Source organism: Rhinolophus sinicus, linkage group LG10 (genome assembly GCF_036562045.2).
Source record: "Rhinolophus sinicus isolate RSC01 linkage group LG10, ASM3656204v1, whole genome shotgun sequence".
In the NCBI taxonomy this organism is placed as follows: Eukaryota; Metazoa; Chordata; class Mammalia; order Chiroptera; family Rhinolophidae; genus Rhinolophus; species Rhinolophus sinicus.
The window spans coordinates 57,235,578-57,251,186 of NC_133759.1; the positions used below are offsets into that span (position 1 = coordinate 57,235,578).

Sequence of the window (15,609 nt, forward strand, 5' to 3'; positions counted from 1 at the left end):
ACATTCTTGAAAGGACATAAGTTATACACCTGGAGGACAGCTGAGTGGTACCCAGGGATTAAGGAAAATGTGAGGTGAGTGAGAAGTGGGTGTGGCTGTAAAACACAAAGGATCATGGTCGTGACTGACATATTCTTCACCTTGTCAATATCCTGGTTGTGATAACATATTATAGTTTTATAAGAGGCTACCACTGGGGAAAACTGGGTAAAAAGTACACAGAGAATTTCTCTGTATAATTTTTTACTACTGCATGTGAAACTACAATTACCTTGAAATAAAAACTTTAATTTTTTTAAGTCCCTGGGGTTTTATGGGTATTATTGCTTTGGATGAGACTAACAAAAAACAATTAATTGAGGGAGACTATTAGGTAAACAATGATATCACGGAATGGATAATATTTCCTCTAGCACAGAGGGTAACAGCACACAGCTTGGAACCAGATTGTCTGGGTGTAAGTTATTTAATCTTTCCAAGCTTTAATTTCCTCATTTATAAAATGGAGATGACAGTACAAAGGTTAAATTATATACATGAAAAGAGCAGAGTACTTAGCACATAGAAAGCTACTAAGAAATTTTATCTATTTTTTCTCTTTTTTTTTTAAATTAAAGTTTATTGGGGTGACAATTGTTAGTAAAATTACATAGATTTCAGGTGTACAATTCTGTATTACATCATCTATATATCACATTGTGTGTTCACCACCCAGAGTCAGTTCTCCTTCCATCACCATATGTTTGATCCCCCTTACCCTCATCTCCCACCCCCCACCCCACCTCCTTACCCTCTGGTAACCACTAAACTATTGTCTGTGTCTATGAGTTTTGTTTCTTCATTTGTATTTCTTGTTCTTTTCTTGTTTTCAGTTTTATATAGCACGTATCAGTGAAATCATATGGTTCTCTGCTTTTTCTGTCTTGTTTTGCTTAGCATTATAATCTCAAGATCCATCCATGTTGTCACAAATGGCACTATTTCATCTTTTCTTATGGCAGAATAGTATTCCATTGTGTATATATACCACAACTTCTTTATCTAATCAGCTATCAAAGGACACTTTGGTTGATTCCATGTCTTGGCCACTATAAATAAAGCTGCAGTATGTTTTTCTAGTTGTATTACTAAAATATGCCAAAATGATGAAGATGATACTTGGAATTTTGGAACTATGTGTTTATTTTCTCTAAATGAATGCTCTATATAGATGCAGCATTTATGGGACCTTGGAGACCTTTCTTTTTTATAAAAAAATATTTTTTATTTTCCTTTTTTATACTTTTTTTTTATTTTAATTTTTTTTTAAAGGAGGGCACAGCTCACAGTGGTGCATGTGGGGATAGAATCAGCAACGTTGGTGTTATCAGCACCACGCTCCAACCAACTGAGCTAACCGGACACCCGACTATTTCTTTATTGACTACCTAATGAGACTCTCTCATTTCTCATCACTATAGCCCTAGAACCACCAAATACAGCAAAAAGTATCTCAAACCATCATTGAAATAATATCGCCAATTTGCCAGTATGAGGTAATATATTCTAAGAGTCACAGCCTGGGATTGAAATCTGCATTCTACGTTTGGTCAACTATTTAACCTCTCTATGTCTCAGTTTACTCATTAGTAAAATGAAGATAATAATATAATCTGCCTGATACGAGGATTAAATGAGATAATGGCCAGAATGCACATACTACAGTGTACAGAACATTACAGAACACCAGTAGTTGCTTTGGCTTTATTTTTCTGTGATTTGATTCTTTGTCTTCAATTTCCTTTTTTTGCAATTATATAATTTGTTCACACTTGCCTTTGAATTTTAATTATTTCCATTATTCATTTTTAAGTTGTCAATTTCCTTAATACAAATTATTTTCATTTTGTTTAGATGGCATAGAGCTGTGTCTACCGACTTAGTAAAACAAAATGTATTGGTCCCCAAAGAGGAATCATCTAGTGACAGCGACATGGAATTTCGTGAAACCCAGCAAAGTTAGAAAAAAAATTTGATGAAGAAAGTGAAGACTGTTTGGGGGAGGATGTTGTCATACACGCACCGAAGCCAGCCAGCATCAGTGGAGAGGGCTGCACTAACCAGAAGGAAACCACCTCTCTAACACACAGAGCCTTCTTCCTAGAATTGTCAAGGAGCTTCCATCACCCAAGTTACTTTCCAAACAAAAAATAAGAAAGCTCTCACAGAATGGTGATCAAAGGCAATGTCTATGGTTAAGTGTCAAGGCCAATAGGAGTAATGAAATTAGGGTGGATGTGATCAAATATATGGTGATGGAAGGAGAACTAACTCTGGGTGATGACCACACAATGGGATTTATAGATGATGTAATACAGAATTGTACACCTGAAATCTATGTAATTTTACTAACAATTGTCACCCCAATAAATTTAATTTAAAAAAAAAAAGAAATTAGGGTGGATGTTCTTGCTTCCCCAAGGATGGCATCTCCCGGGAGCTTTTATGAAGTGCACACTCTGTGGCCCCATCTGCGTTTTAGGAAGCTCCTCGGGTAACTAGTATGAACATACATACATTTTTGAAACACTCTGAATTAGGTTGCCTTGGAGGTACCCCCCCAGTCCAACTGATCCGTAGTTTAATCAGTTTAAAGCCCCTTTTTATTTAAATATAGGCATATATACACACATGTTAGAAAAATCAAAGTGAAGTGGGACTTTTTTTGTTTTGTTTTTGGAGAAAGTCGTGATGCAGCCTTTCAAATGGCTACTTATAACAGTGGAGGGTGTGCTGAGAATTCTATGAATATAATGTATGGTTGGTAAATTACAGTGTTTTATTTTACTGTATCTATTTCCTATGTACTTTGTGGAAGAATCAACACTTGCAATTGTTAACTTTAAGTCTTTTTCTGCAATATAGTAATGCTGTTTTGGGGGCTCCTATGAGTGATGACTAATAGTACCACTAATATTTGCGTTCTCTTCTGTAGCTTTTTAAAATTAATAGGCCTTATATTTTAGAACAGTTTATGTCTGTTGGAGAAATTGAGCAGAAAATAGAGTTTGTTCCCATATATCCCCTCTCCTTACCCCACCCTCACAATTGATGAGCCAATATTGATATTATTAACTGAAGTCCATAGCTTACCTGAGGATTCACTCTGCCCTGCAGCTCTATGGGTCTGAACAACCCATCATGTCATGTCATGTACCCACCATTACAATATCATACAGGATCGCTTCACTGCCCTAAGTACCCTCCCTAGACTTTAACGTCATTTACAGCACAGCATCCAGAAACATATACAGCCCTTATGTATACATAGGGCATCCCCACATAAGCTCACATTTCACACAGTGGTAAGGCTACAGACCTGGTGGGTACTTTTCCAGAAAAATGAAAACAAAAAACTGATGGCTTCCAGCTGACTAATTGCCGTTTCATACCAACTCTTTTCAAAAAAGCAGTCAGTAATCCAAGCACCCAAGCATCTACCAATTACTGGGTATGGATTGACCTATTTCTGTTAAAAATAACAAAGAGGACATGCTCCTATATTGATGGGGCTGGAGTTGGAACGTCCAGCAGGAAACAGAGGACCAAATTCCTCCTTATCTGTGTGCATTGGCTTATTTTCATCTTAGTCAAAATAATAAATCGCTACACTAAGATTTCTTCAGAAAGAATGCCCATCCTTCAGGCTGCAACTCAAGTATTATGACCCTGTCTCAACTGTGGCCCAAACAATCGCTCTTCCCTGCTGACCCTCATAACACTTTTCAACAAATTTTTGCTAAATACTTAAATATGTCAGCCACTCTATGAGGGATAGAGTAGCAGATAGAACACAGATGGTCCCTGCCCCCATGGGGGTCTAGCATAGAGGGACATCCCAACATTATACAGACAATTACATCCGATACAAAGTAGAAGTACAGCATGCTACGGAAACGCACCAGGACTGCTAACTTTAGGGGAGGGAGCTCCATAAAGGCCTCCCTGAGGAAGGGACAACTCAGGTGGAATCTGAAGGGTCTAGTCAATAAGGAAAGAATGGGGAGAACAGTGTCCCAGGAAGAGAGGAGAGCAGGTTCAAATCTCAGTATCAAGAGAGTACGAGGCATAATTAAAAAATGAAAGTAATCCAGCCAGGATTGAAGTGGCAAGAGTGTTGAAAACTCTGTGAAGAATTTGTAATTTTTTCTAAGGGTGATAAGAAACCATTGAATGCTTGCAAGCTAGGGATTTATATAATCGTATTTGCATTTTCAGAAGATAGCTCAGGCTGCAGAGTAGAGACTGGATTGGAGCAGGACAGCAGCAGATGCAGGAGGAACAATAAACAGGCTCTTTCATTTCATTCAGGCAAGGGGTGATGTTAGCTTGGGCTGGTCATGGCCGTGGGGATGGGAGATAAAGGGAGAAGTATCCATAGGTAGCAGTTATGAGATTTGGGGAAGAGCCGGACAGAGGAGGGTGTGGGAGAAGGAAGAGGCCCTACGCTCAGCACCTGCTTTGAAAGTGGAGCCCCCATTCACTGAGATCAGGAGCCAGGGCTCCCAGAGAAGCTCTTATCAGCAGACCTCAGGCAGGACCAGATGATTTTCGGTGCTGTGCGCAGTGTGGAAACACTGAAACCCAGAGCAAACTACAGACACCTTTTCCCAGTGTCTCTGTTGATCCCTCTGACTACATCAAGGAAAAAATCTCATTTCCTGCCCTTTAAAAAGATACAAAGTAACCTTAAATTTAGTGCCTTCTGCAGGCAATGATACGGTTTTATTTTTACCATATTAATTTTAATGCCTATTTGTGATACTGGTTTTGGATTTATGGTAGTGTTTTCAAGGTTTTTTTTTAGAAAGTACTATGTTTATTGTATTAAGAATTGAATAGGACTTCCGGAAAAATGGCGGAGTGAGGTGAGCCTCTATAAAGCTCCCCTGGAATTTACAAAGAATCAAACAACAAAAACTCCACAAAGGACTCCCTGCACAGCAGACAGGCAACACGAAGAGGCCCACTACCGACTGAAATCACCTACAGGTGGGAGATTCGCGCGAGTGGAGGGAGGAGGAAAGGGAGAAGTGCGCGGAGACGGAGCCGCGCGGGCGCAGGACGCAGACCTCGCTCAGTGCGCCGAGCTCGCTGCTTCCCGGAACCACCGCAGCTGCCAGTGAGGGAAGAACTCGGACTGCTAGGGCTCCGCCAGGGCTCCACAGGGCTGAGGGGACAGCATATAACACGGCTGAACCCAACACTCACGGCAGAGACCTCGGAGAAAAGACTGAGGGAAAAAGGCTGAAAACGGTGGTTTAAGCCCGCACTGCCGAGCAGAGAACGGAGCCTTAGGCACTGAGACTAGCCGCCCCCTCCCTCCCCTCCCAGAGCTCGCCCCGCCCCCACCTGCCCGGTGCTAGAAGCGAAACAGTAGCAGTGTCAGATCAAAACAACAGAAAATTTGCTGTTTTGAGATATGTGGACCACAAACACAAATTCACAGCCCAACTAGTTCCAGCAAAGGGGAGAGACCTGTGGAAGCAGGACCGGCTGTGGTGGTGGTCGCCGCCATTGCTCTGGGCCACCTCTCACAACTCACCCCGCCCCTGACCCCACCTATCTGGGCGGATCCCTGCAGGAGTAAACAGAACTGCTGAAATATACGGGCTCTGAATCAGCAGCTGGAAGAGCTTTCGAACATCAAAAGCTCTCCGCATACCCACCGGGACACTGCGCCCTGTGACCTAGACGAACTATTAACAGAGGAGAAGCCCGTCTCCCAGGGAATCCCCCCATTGCGTGAGAAGTTGGAATAGTGCAGAGAAAACATAGCACTACTCTGTGGGAGAAGAAAAATAAGTTGCAGTTGGAGAAATAATAAAACATTCTACCAACAAGTACTGGCAAACAAAAGAAAGACCGCTTTCTATCAACCTGTTGCAGAAGTCACTCCTGTAGATGTCTAGGAAGAGAAATAGTAAACCAGTAATCGCCATGAATAACCAAGGCAACAAGATAGCTCAGAAAGAAAGTGAAAAATCTCCAGAGAAGGCACTTAAAGATACAGAAATATGTGACTTAAATGACAGAGAATTCAAGATTGCAGTTCTGAAAAACCTCAACGAGATACAAGAAAACACAGATAGGCAGTTAAAGGAACTCAGAAACTCAATCAAAGAACAGCATGAGCATTTTACGAAAGAGATTGAAATCTTAAAAAGAACCAAATAGAATTTCTGGAGATTAAGAACTCAATAGAAGAAATTAAGAATGAAATAACCAGCTTAGGTAGTAGAGTTGACCAGATGGAGCAAAGAATCAGTGACATCGAAGATAGAAACCTGGAAATGACACAAATTGAAGAAGAAAGAGACTTGAGACTTAAAAGAAATGAAAGAACTCTACAAGAACTTTCTGACTCCATCAGAAAGAGCAATATAAGAATAATGGGCATACCAGAAGGAGAAGAAAGAGAGAAGGGAACAGAGAATATATTCAAACAAATTGTCGATGAGAACTTCCCAAATTTGTGGACAGAACTGGACCCTCGAATCCAAGAAGCAAACAGAACACCTAGTTACCTCAATCCCAACAGACCTTCTCCAAGGCACATTGTATTGAAGCTGTCTAACATCAACGACAAAGAAAGAATCCTCAAGGCAGCCAGGGAAAAGAAGATGGTAACTTACAAAGGAAAGCCCATTAGATTATCATCAGATTTTTCAGCAGAAACTCTACAAGCCAGGAGGGAGTGGAACCAAATATTCAAACTATTGAAAGAAAGAAACCATGAGCCAAGAATAATATATCCAGCAAAGATATCCTTTAGATATGAAGGAGGAATAAAGACCTTTCCAGACATACAGAAGCTGAGGGAATTTTCTAATACACGACCTGCACTACAAGAAATACTAAAGGAGGCTATTCGATCACCATCAACAGGGACAATTTGTGGCAACCACAACTCAAAAAGGCGGAGAGTAAAGGCCTGAACCGGAATATGGGAATGGAGAAAGTAAGCGTGCTGAAGAAAATGGAATACTCTAAATATCAAACTTTCTTTTACATAAACTTAAGGGTAACCACTCAAAATAAATCCAGAATTGAAATATATACTGAAATAAAAGAAGAAACAGAGGAAACATCATAGAATACCACCACACAGAAATAATAGACAACAACAAAAAGGCAAAGAAACAATGGAGACACAGCCTTACCAGAAAACTAAACATAGAATGACAGGATCTCCTCACATATCAATAATCACCCTAAATGTAAATGGACTGAACTCACCAATAAAAAGGCACAGAGTATCAGATTGGATAAAAAACTAAAACCAATCATATGCTGTCTCCAAGAGACACATCTCAGCTACAAGGACAAGCATAGACTAAAAGTGAAAGGGTGGAAATTGACACTCCAAGCAAATGGTACCCAGAGAAAATCAGGTGTAGCCATAATGATATCAGATGAAACAGACTTCAAGGTGAAAAAGATAACAAGAGACAAAGATGGACATTTCATAATGGTGAAGGGACTGTACAACAAGAAGACATAACAGTCATCAATATTTATGCCCCCAATCAGGGAGCACCGAAATACACCAAGCAACTACTAACAGAACTAAAGGGAGAAATTGACCAAAACACAATTATACTAGGGGACTTAAATACATCATTGACAGCTATGGATAGATCATCCAAACAGAAAATAAATAACGAAATAGTAGCCCTAAATGACACATTAGATGAAATGGACATAATTGACATTTATAGAGCACTTCATCCTAAAACATCAGACTATACATTCTTTTCTAGTGTACATGGAACATTCTCAAGGATAGACCATATATTGGGACATAAAATCAGTCTCAACAAATTTAAGAAGATTGAAATCATACCATGCATATTCTCTGATCACAAGGCTTTGAAATTGGATATCAACTGTAAAAAGAAAGCGGAAAAACACAAATACATGGAGATTAAACAACATACTTTTAAAGAAGGACTGGGTCAAAGAAGAAATTAGAGGAGAGATCAAAAGATACATAGAAACAAATGACAATGAAAATACATCCTACCAAAATTTTTGGGATGCAGCGAAAGCAGTTTTAAGAGGAAATTTATCTCATTACAGGCCTATCTCAAGAAACAAGAAAACTCCCAAATAAATAACCTCATGTTACACCTTAAAGAACTAGAAAAAGAAGAACAAGTAAAACCCAAGGTCAGCAGAAGAAAGGAAATAACAAAAATTAGAGCAGAACTAAATGAAATAGAGAACAAAAAGACAATAGAAAAAATTAATATGACAAAGAGCTGGTTCTTTGAAAAGATTAACAAAATTGACAAACCCTTGGCTAGACTTACTAAGATAAAAGAGAAGACACTGATTAACAAAATCAGAAACGTAAAAGGGAAGTTATCACGGACGGCACAGAATTACAAAGGATCATCCAAGAATACTATGAAGGACTATATGCCACCAAATTCAACAACCTAGAAGAAATGGACAAGTTCTTAGAAACATATAGCCTTCCAAGGCTGAACCATGAAGAACTGGAAAATCTAAACAGACCGATCACCAGTAACGAAATTGAATCAGTCATCCAAAACCTTCCCAAAAGCAAAAGTCCGAGACCAGATGGCTTCACTAGTGAATTCTACAAAGAGGATCTAATACCAATTCTGCACAAACTCTTCCAAAAAATTGAAGAAGAGACAGTACTCCCTAACTCATTTTATGAGGCCAACATTACCCTGATACCAAAACCTGGTAAGGACAGCACAAAAAAAGAAAACTACAGACCAATATCTCTGATGAATACAGATGCAAAAATCCTAAATAAAATTCTAGCAAATCGAATACAACAATGCATTAAAAAGATTATTCATCACGACCAAGTGGGGTTCATCCCCGGGGCACAAGGATGGTTCAACAACGCAAATCCATCAATGTGATACATCACATAAACAAAATAAAGGACAAAAATCATATGATTATATCAATTGATGCAGAAAAAGCATTTGACAAGATACAACATCCATTTATGATTAAAACACTTAATAAAATGGGTATAGAAGGAAAATACCTTAACATAATAAAGGCCATATATGACAAACCCTCTGCTAATCTCATAATTAATGGAGAAAAACTGAAGCCCTTTGCTCTACGTTCAGGAACACGACAGGGATGTCCCCTATCACCTCTGCTTTTCAACATAGTGTTGGAAGTCCTTGCCAGAGCAATCAGGCAAGAGAAAGAAATAAAAGGCATCCAAATTGGGAATGAAGAAGTTAAATTATCACTCTTTGCAGATGACATGATGCTATATATAGAAAACCCTAAAGACTCCACCAAAAAGCTATTAGAAACAATCAACGAATACAGTAAAGTTGCGGCTACAAAATCAACGCACAAAAGTCCATTGCCTTCCTATATACTAACAATGAAATCTCAGAAAAGAAATACAAAAAACAATTCCTTTTGCAATTGCAGCAAAAAGAATAAAATACCTAGGAATAAACTTAACCAAGGATGTGAAAGACCTATATGCTGAAAACTATAAGACATTTTTGAAAGAAATTGAAGAAGACACAAAGAAATGGAAAGACATTCCGTGCTCATGGATTGGAAGAATCAACATAGTTAAAATGGCCATATTACCCAAAGCAATATACAGATTCAATGCAATCCCCATCAAAATCCCAATGGCATATTTTAAAGAAATAGAACAAAAATCATCAGATTTGTTTGGAACCACAAAAGACCCCGAATAGCCAAAGCAATCTTAAGGAAAAAGAACAATAATGGAGGTATCACACTTCCTGACTTTGGCTTGTACTACAGGGCTACAATAATCAAAACAGCATGGTATTGGCAGAAAAACAGACACATAGACCAATGGAATAGAATTGAGAACCCAGAAATAAAACCACATAAATATGGACAGATAATTTTTGACAAAGAAGCTAAAACATACAATGGAGCAAAGACAGCCTCTTCAATAAATGGTGCTGGGAGAATTGGATAGCCACGTGCAAAAGAATGAAACTGGACTGCTATTTGTCACCATGTACCAAAGTTAATTCAAAATGGATCAAAGACTTAAGCATAAGACCTGACACAATAAACTGCATAGAAGAAAACATAGGTACTAAACTTATGGACCTTGGGTTCAAAGAGCATTTTATGAACTTGACTCCAAAGGCAATGGAAGTAAAAGCTAAAATAAACGAATGGGACTATATGAAACTTAAAAGCTTCTGCACAGCAAAAGAAACCATTGACAAAATAAAGAGGCCACCAACTGAATGGGAGAAGATTTTTGCAAACAGTGCCTCCGATAAGGGGCTAGTATCCAGAATATACAAGGAACTCATGCAACTCAACAACAAAAAAACAAACAACCCAATTGAAAAATGGGCAGAGGACTTGAAGAGACATTTCTCCAAAGAGGACATACAAATGGCAAATAGACATATGAAAAAATGCTCAACATCACTAATCATCAGAGAAATGCAAATCAAAACCACAATGAGATATCACCTCACCCCAGTCAGAATGGCTATCATCAACAAGACAAATAGTAACAAGTGTTGGAGAGGCTGTGGAGAAAAAGGAACCCTCATACACTGTTGGTGGGAATGCAGACTGGTGCAGCCGTTATGGAAGGCTGTATGGAGGTTCCTCAAAGAATTACGAATAGAATTGCCATATGACCCAGCAATCCCTCTCCTGGGTATCTACCCAAAAAATCTGAAAACATTTAGAGATAAAGACACGTGTGCTCCAATGTTCATTGCAGCTTTGTTTACAGTGGCCAAGACATGGAAACAACCAAAATGTCCTTCGATAGATGAATGGATAAAGAAGTTGTGGTATATATACACAATGGAATACTATTCGGCAGTAAGAAAAGATGATATAGGAACATTTGTGACAACATGGATGGATCTTGAGAGAGTAATGCTGAGCAAAACAAGTCAGACAGAAAAAGCAGAGAACCATGTGATTTCACTGATATGTGGTATATAAACCAAAAACAACAAAAGAACAAGACAAACAAATGAGAAACAGAAACTCATAGACACAGACAATAGTTTAGTGGTTGCCAGAGGGTAACAGGGGTGGGGGGTGGGGGGTGGGAGATGAGGGTAAGGGGGATCGAATATATGGTGATGGAAGGAGAACTGACTCTGGGTGATGAACACACAATGGGATTTATAGATGATGTAATACAGAATTGTACACCTGAAATCTATGTAATTTTACTAACAATTGTCACCCCAATAAATTTAATAAAAAAAAAAAAAAAAGAATTGAATTGATAGAAGGAAAAATACTAGGGTCCAGAATTCGCATGGCTCCTGGGATATGGAAAAAACGAAGATGCTGTGTGAATGCCTGAGCCCTGAGCCCCATTGCTGAAGAGTAGATTTAAACTTTGTTTCAACCAACAGCAAATATTCAAGGGATTGTCTTATACATCAGAGGGTTACTTTTTCTAATTCCACAGCAGTTAAAGGAAAAAGCAACAGAGGGCACCACTGAAGTCTCAAGGACAGAGAGGTAACCACCTGTCAAGATTGATCGGTGACAACTGTGATCACAACCCCAAGGAAAAGCCAAAATGTGCAAGAGAAAGTGTAAGATACAGAAAAGCAAATACATTTAAAAAAAAAAAAAATTAATGCCAAAGAAAAAAGCTATGGAGGCAGCATGGGACGCTGTCTTTTCAGAATCCTTTCTAAGAGGAAGAATATGTTTATAACTGTGACCATTACAGTTACATTTTTTCCCCCCCTCCTCTCGCTCAAAGTGACTGTACAAGTTGATGGCGTAGAAGCAGAGACAGAGGAGATGACTCAAGGGAACACCCTGCTCCGGGCCAGGAGAACCACCAAGCGTTTATCTGTGACCTCGCTTCCCTCAGGACTGCACAAGGTGAAATGCGGAAACAAACTCGCCTCTGGACTTCGGTCTAGTCAGTGTGGAGAGATGCTGTAGAAGCCAGGTGCTCTCCTACCACGTGTCCTCACAAGAAGGCCTCACATATGCTGTTTTGTCTCCTCTCCCAGAATGCAGGGCACAGAAAGCAGGCTTACCTGATCGGATTCCTCCATTTCTGAATTCAAACTGTTCAGCTCCTACTATAATCTGGGCAACAGTGGAGTTTGGTGCTTTCTGTTGACTTTTTTAACTGTTCAAATACCAAGGTAGCAAACTAGCATCTGGCCTATCATGCATGCTGTGTGGAGAGGAATTCACGAAACCAGCACTGCCCAACCAACTTCCTTCAAGGATGCAAGTGCACATTTGTCCCGTATAGTAGATATTACCCACGTGTGGCTTTCCAGACTTTAAAGTGTGGCCAGTGCAACTGAGGAACTGAATGCTTAATATGATTTGATTTTACTTGAAATTAAAATCTAAATAGCCACATGTATAGACAGTGTGACAGCACAGACCATCCTAGACAATCGAGGACACTCCAGTCCAAAGCTTGTTCTAATCTGCAGGTATGTAAATGTGAGCCTAAATTGCTCAGACTGTTTTTAAATAGCCTGAACTATTATTATTTTACGTATAACCAGCACTTACTTAAAGCTGACTATGTTCCAGGCCCTGTTCTAAATATCAGCTAATCGTACACCTGAAACTAATATAATATTGAATGTCAACTGTAATTGAAAAAAAAGATCTTCAAATATAATTGTAAAAAAAAGTGAAAATCAATGTATCAGATAATCCTTACAACACCCCTATAACTTAGGTAGCATACTCTCCTTACTTTAGGGGTGGGAGAGGTTAAGTAATTTGTCCAGGAAAGTGGCAGAGCCAGGCTTCAAACCCACAAAGACTTGGCTCTAGAGTCCTTACTCTTAATTCCTGTGCTAACTACCCATTGTACCATCCAATAGAGTAGCTAATAGCTACATGCAACTATTTACGTTAATCAAAATTAAAAGTTCAGTTCTTTCAGTGCACTAGCTACATTTCAAGTGCTCAGTAACTACAGGTGGCTAAACTGTTGTATTGGACGGCGCGGAAAACTGTATTTCCATCTTCGCAGAGTCCTATTAAACAGCCCTGTCTCGTGCATCACTGTCAGAGGGCCCCGGCATTAGTTTTGAATTTTGCCTCTTCCATGCTAAGTTCTTATTTACTGTATTCCTGTTATGTGCTGGGCAGTTCCTAGGTCTGGGGCTACACAGGTGACCCAATGGGCACGGCCTGTTGTGTGGAATCCATAGTTTAAGAGAGGAGACAGACATTAAACCAAGGGAGTGCAGAGTACTGGGGTAAATAAGGGTCATCTTTTGGATTAGTGCTGCTGGGACAGTGGACATCCATCTGGGGAAAAAGATAAAATCCGATCCCTATGTCATACCGTATAGAAATCTTAATTCCTGTTGGGTTACAGATCTATATGGAAAAGGTAAGACCTGAAAACTTAAGGACAAGAAGAATATTTTCATGACTTCAGTATAAAGACTTCTTAGAACACAAACATCACTGACCATTAAGGAAAAGACAGACATATTTGGCTATACTAAGAGTTTCTATTCATCAATAATATGAAATCAAATGTTGTCAACTAGCTATAGAAGGGTTTTGTTTAGCTCTCAGAATGTTCTCAAAAATATATTTGAATTACATGCTCACATTTTAAAAGTAAACTTACTTCAAATAAAAATCTGAATTTCCAGCTTGCTTTCAAAAAACGGAGGATGATATAGAAACGCTGGGCCCACAATTCCCACAATTCCTCTTGGCAACAGAAGCTGCAGAGCCCGCCCCCTTTGCCTGAGGCACGTCCTCTCCAATTCACAGCAGCCCCAACTGGTTCTGTTTTACAAAATCTGCCTGGTCCTTCTAAGCATTGGACTTTCTATTAGTAGTATTCAGCAAACACAGAACTTAGTAATTCCTAAGTGTGGTAGATGCTTAGTAGGAGAAGTGCTGAGTTTTATGAGGGAGAAAAGAGAGGAGTCCAACTAGAAAAGGAATGGGGAAGGTTCTGCAAGTGACATGTGAGCCTGGGAAAGCTGGCAGGGAGAGGTGGTTCAGCAGGCTCATTTGTAAACCCCCTCAGCAGGCAAAGGGTAGGACCCAGATGCTGTCCCATATCCTACTTTATATAGGTCCCACAGTAGTCCTAAGGCTGGCTGTTAAGCAGAAATAGAAGGAAGAATGTACCCAATAAGACCAGAAAGGGCATATTAACCAGGAGCCATGAACTAGGAATGATTTCCAATAGCAACACTATTAGGACAGGTACTTGTAACCAGCACACCAGGGATGATTGGAGAAGTATCAGGCATGCAGTGAAAAGAACCCAGAGCTTTCTTTTTATGTTTGGAGCCATGTCTACCATGAAAATAAGGAAACCCACAGAAAAGGGGAAAAAAAAAAGACCAAATTAACAGGTGGATGCGGCGATAATGAGCTTTCTGGGGCACTGGTCCCCCCACTCTCACTGTGCTCAGCAGCTGCAGACACAATTTCTTCTTCAGCTTCCAAATGACCTGCTTTTTTCCTGACACTGTGTATTCTTTCAGAGCCAGACAATCTCATTTCTCTGCATCCTATAGATCTCTTCAAAGAGAGCTGTGGCACAAAGGAGAGACACATGGGGCATGGAGAATAATATGAATACGGGCACCAACTCAACACAGTCATGTGGCAAATGTTGTTTATCAGAGAGTACCCCAAGAGCAAGAATTCTTGTTTAAACACTGTCACAGAAATCATGTTGGTACGTCCTAATCTGATGTGTTTTTGCATTTTTACAATAGGTGCCATACTCCTCAAAGAAGAGACCACAGTTCCCAGCACTTAGAAAAAAGAAACATGGCATGGAAAGCATCCTCCAAAAGTCAGACTTGACAGGAGGGAAGCTTCAAATGCAGGTAATGGATGAAGGCTTTTACTTCTGTGTTTCAGAAGCACCGGAAAGCCAGGTTTAACTGAATGCAGTTTTGCTAGACAGCACGGGTGTGGGACAAAATTAATGATTACCGTTAAGAAATAATGTTAGTGGGGGGCGTTTTGAGAGTGGAGACAGGATTGCTAAGAGCACCCAGGATGATGTCGTATGCCTAATAAATATTAAGTGGAGTCAGTTCAAATGAAGGCATGCACGTAGGCGTCTTTTGAGAAGAAATGAGATTGTCTTTATCACTGGGTGGTAAATGTATGTTTTCAAGCTCTGTTTGCTATGACTTGAATTAGCATACTTCGGGACTTGCAAAATGTCCACCAATTCCTGAACTCAGCTCTCAGGAAAAACAACCATCCCTTTGGTTTTGACAAGGCTTTCCAACACACAGCTTCCTTTCTTCGGATCTGTCATAGGTGGATGACCTCATCGAAACAGTGACTGGTAAGTCCATGAAGTTACTGGCCCAAAGACACCCTGAGCTTCAACAGTGTGAGTTTCTAGGAGATGAAATTCTTATTCTTCAGTCTTCCAAGCAGTTCCAGAAGATTTCCAAGAGAACCATAAGGAAGTATAAATTGAAAAATATGTGTTTTCCATGTACATGCTGCTGCCTCTGATTTTGTTCCTGACTGCATAAAAGTTATCTTCATAAGGGATTCTTATCTTTTGGTACATAA

General features: G+C 39.7%; 1 protein-coding gene across 1 annotated transcript; it reads left to right on the forward strand.

Moving 5' to 3' along the window:
- Positions 1–1,530: 1,530 nt before the first annotated feature.
- Positions 1,531–15,549, forward strand: LG10H3orf49 (linkage group 10 C3orf49 homolog). Its single transcript, XM_074314089.1, is given in 6 exon segments — positions 1,531–1,535; positions 1,894–2,112; positions 2,114–2,211; positions 11,807–11,931; positions 14,787–14,900; positions 15,346–15,549. Coding segments are annotated over 6 exon segments (765 nt in total).
- Positions 15,550–15,609: the final 60 nt, after the last annotated feature.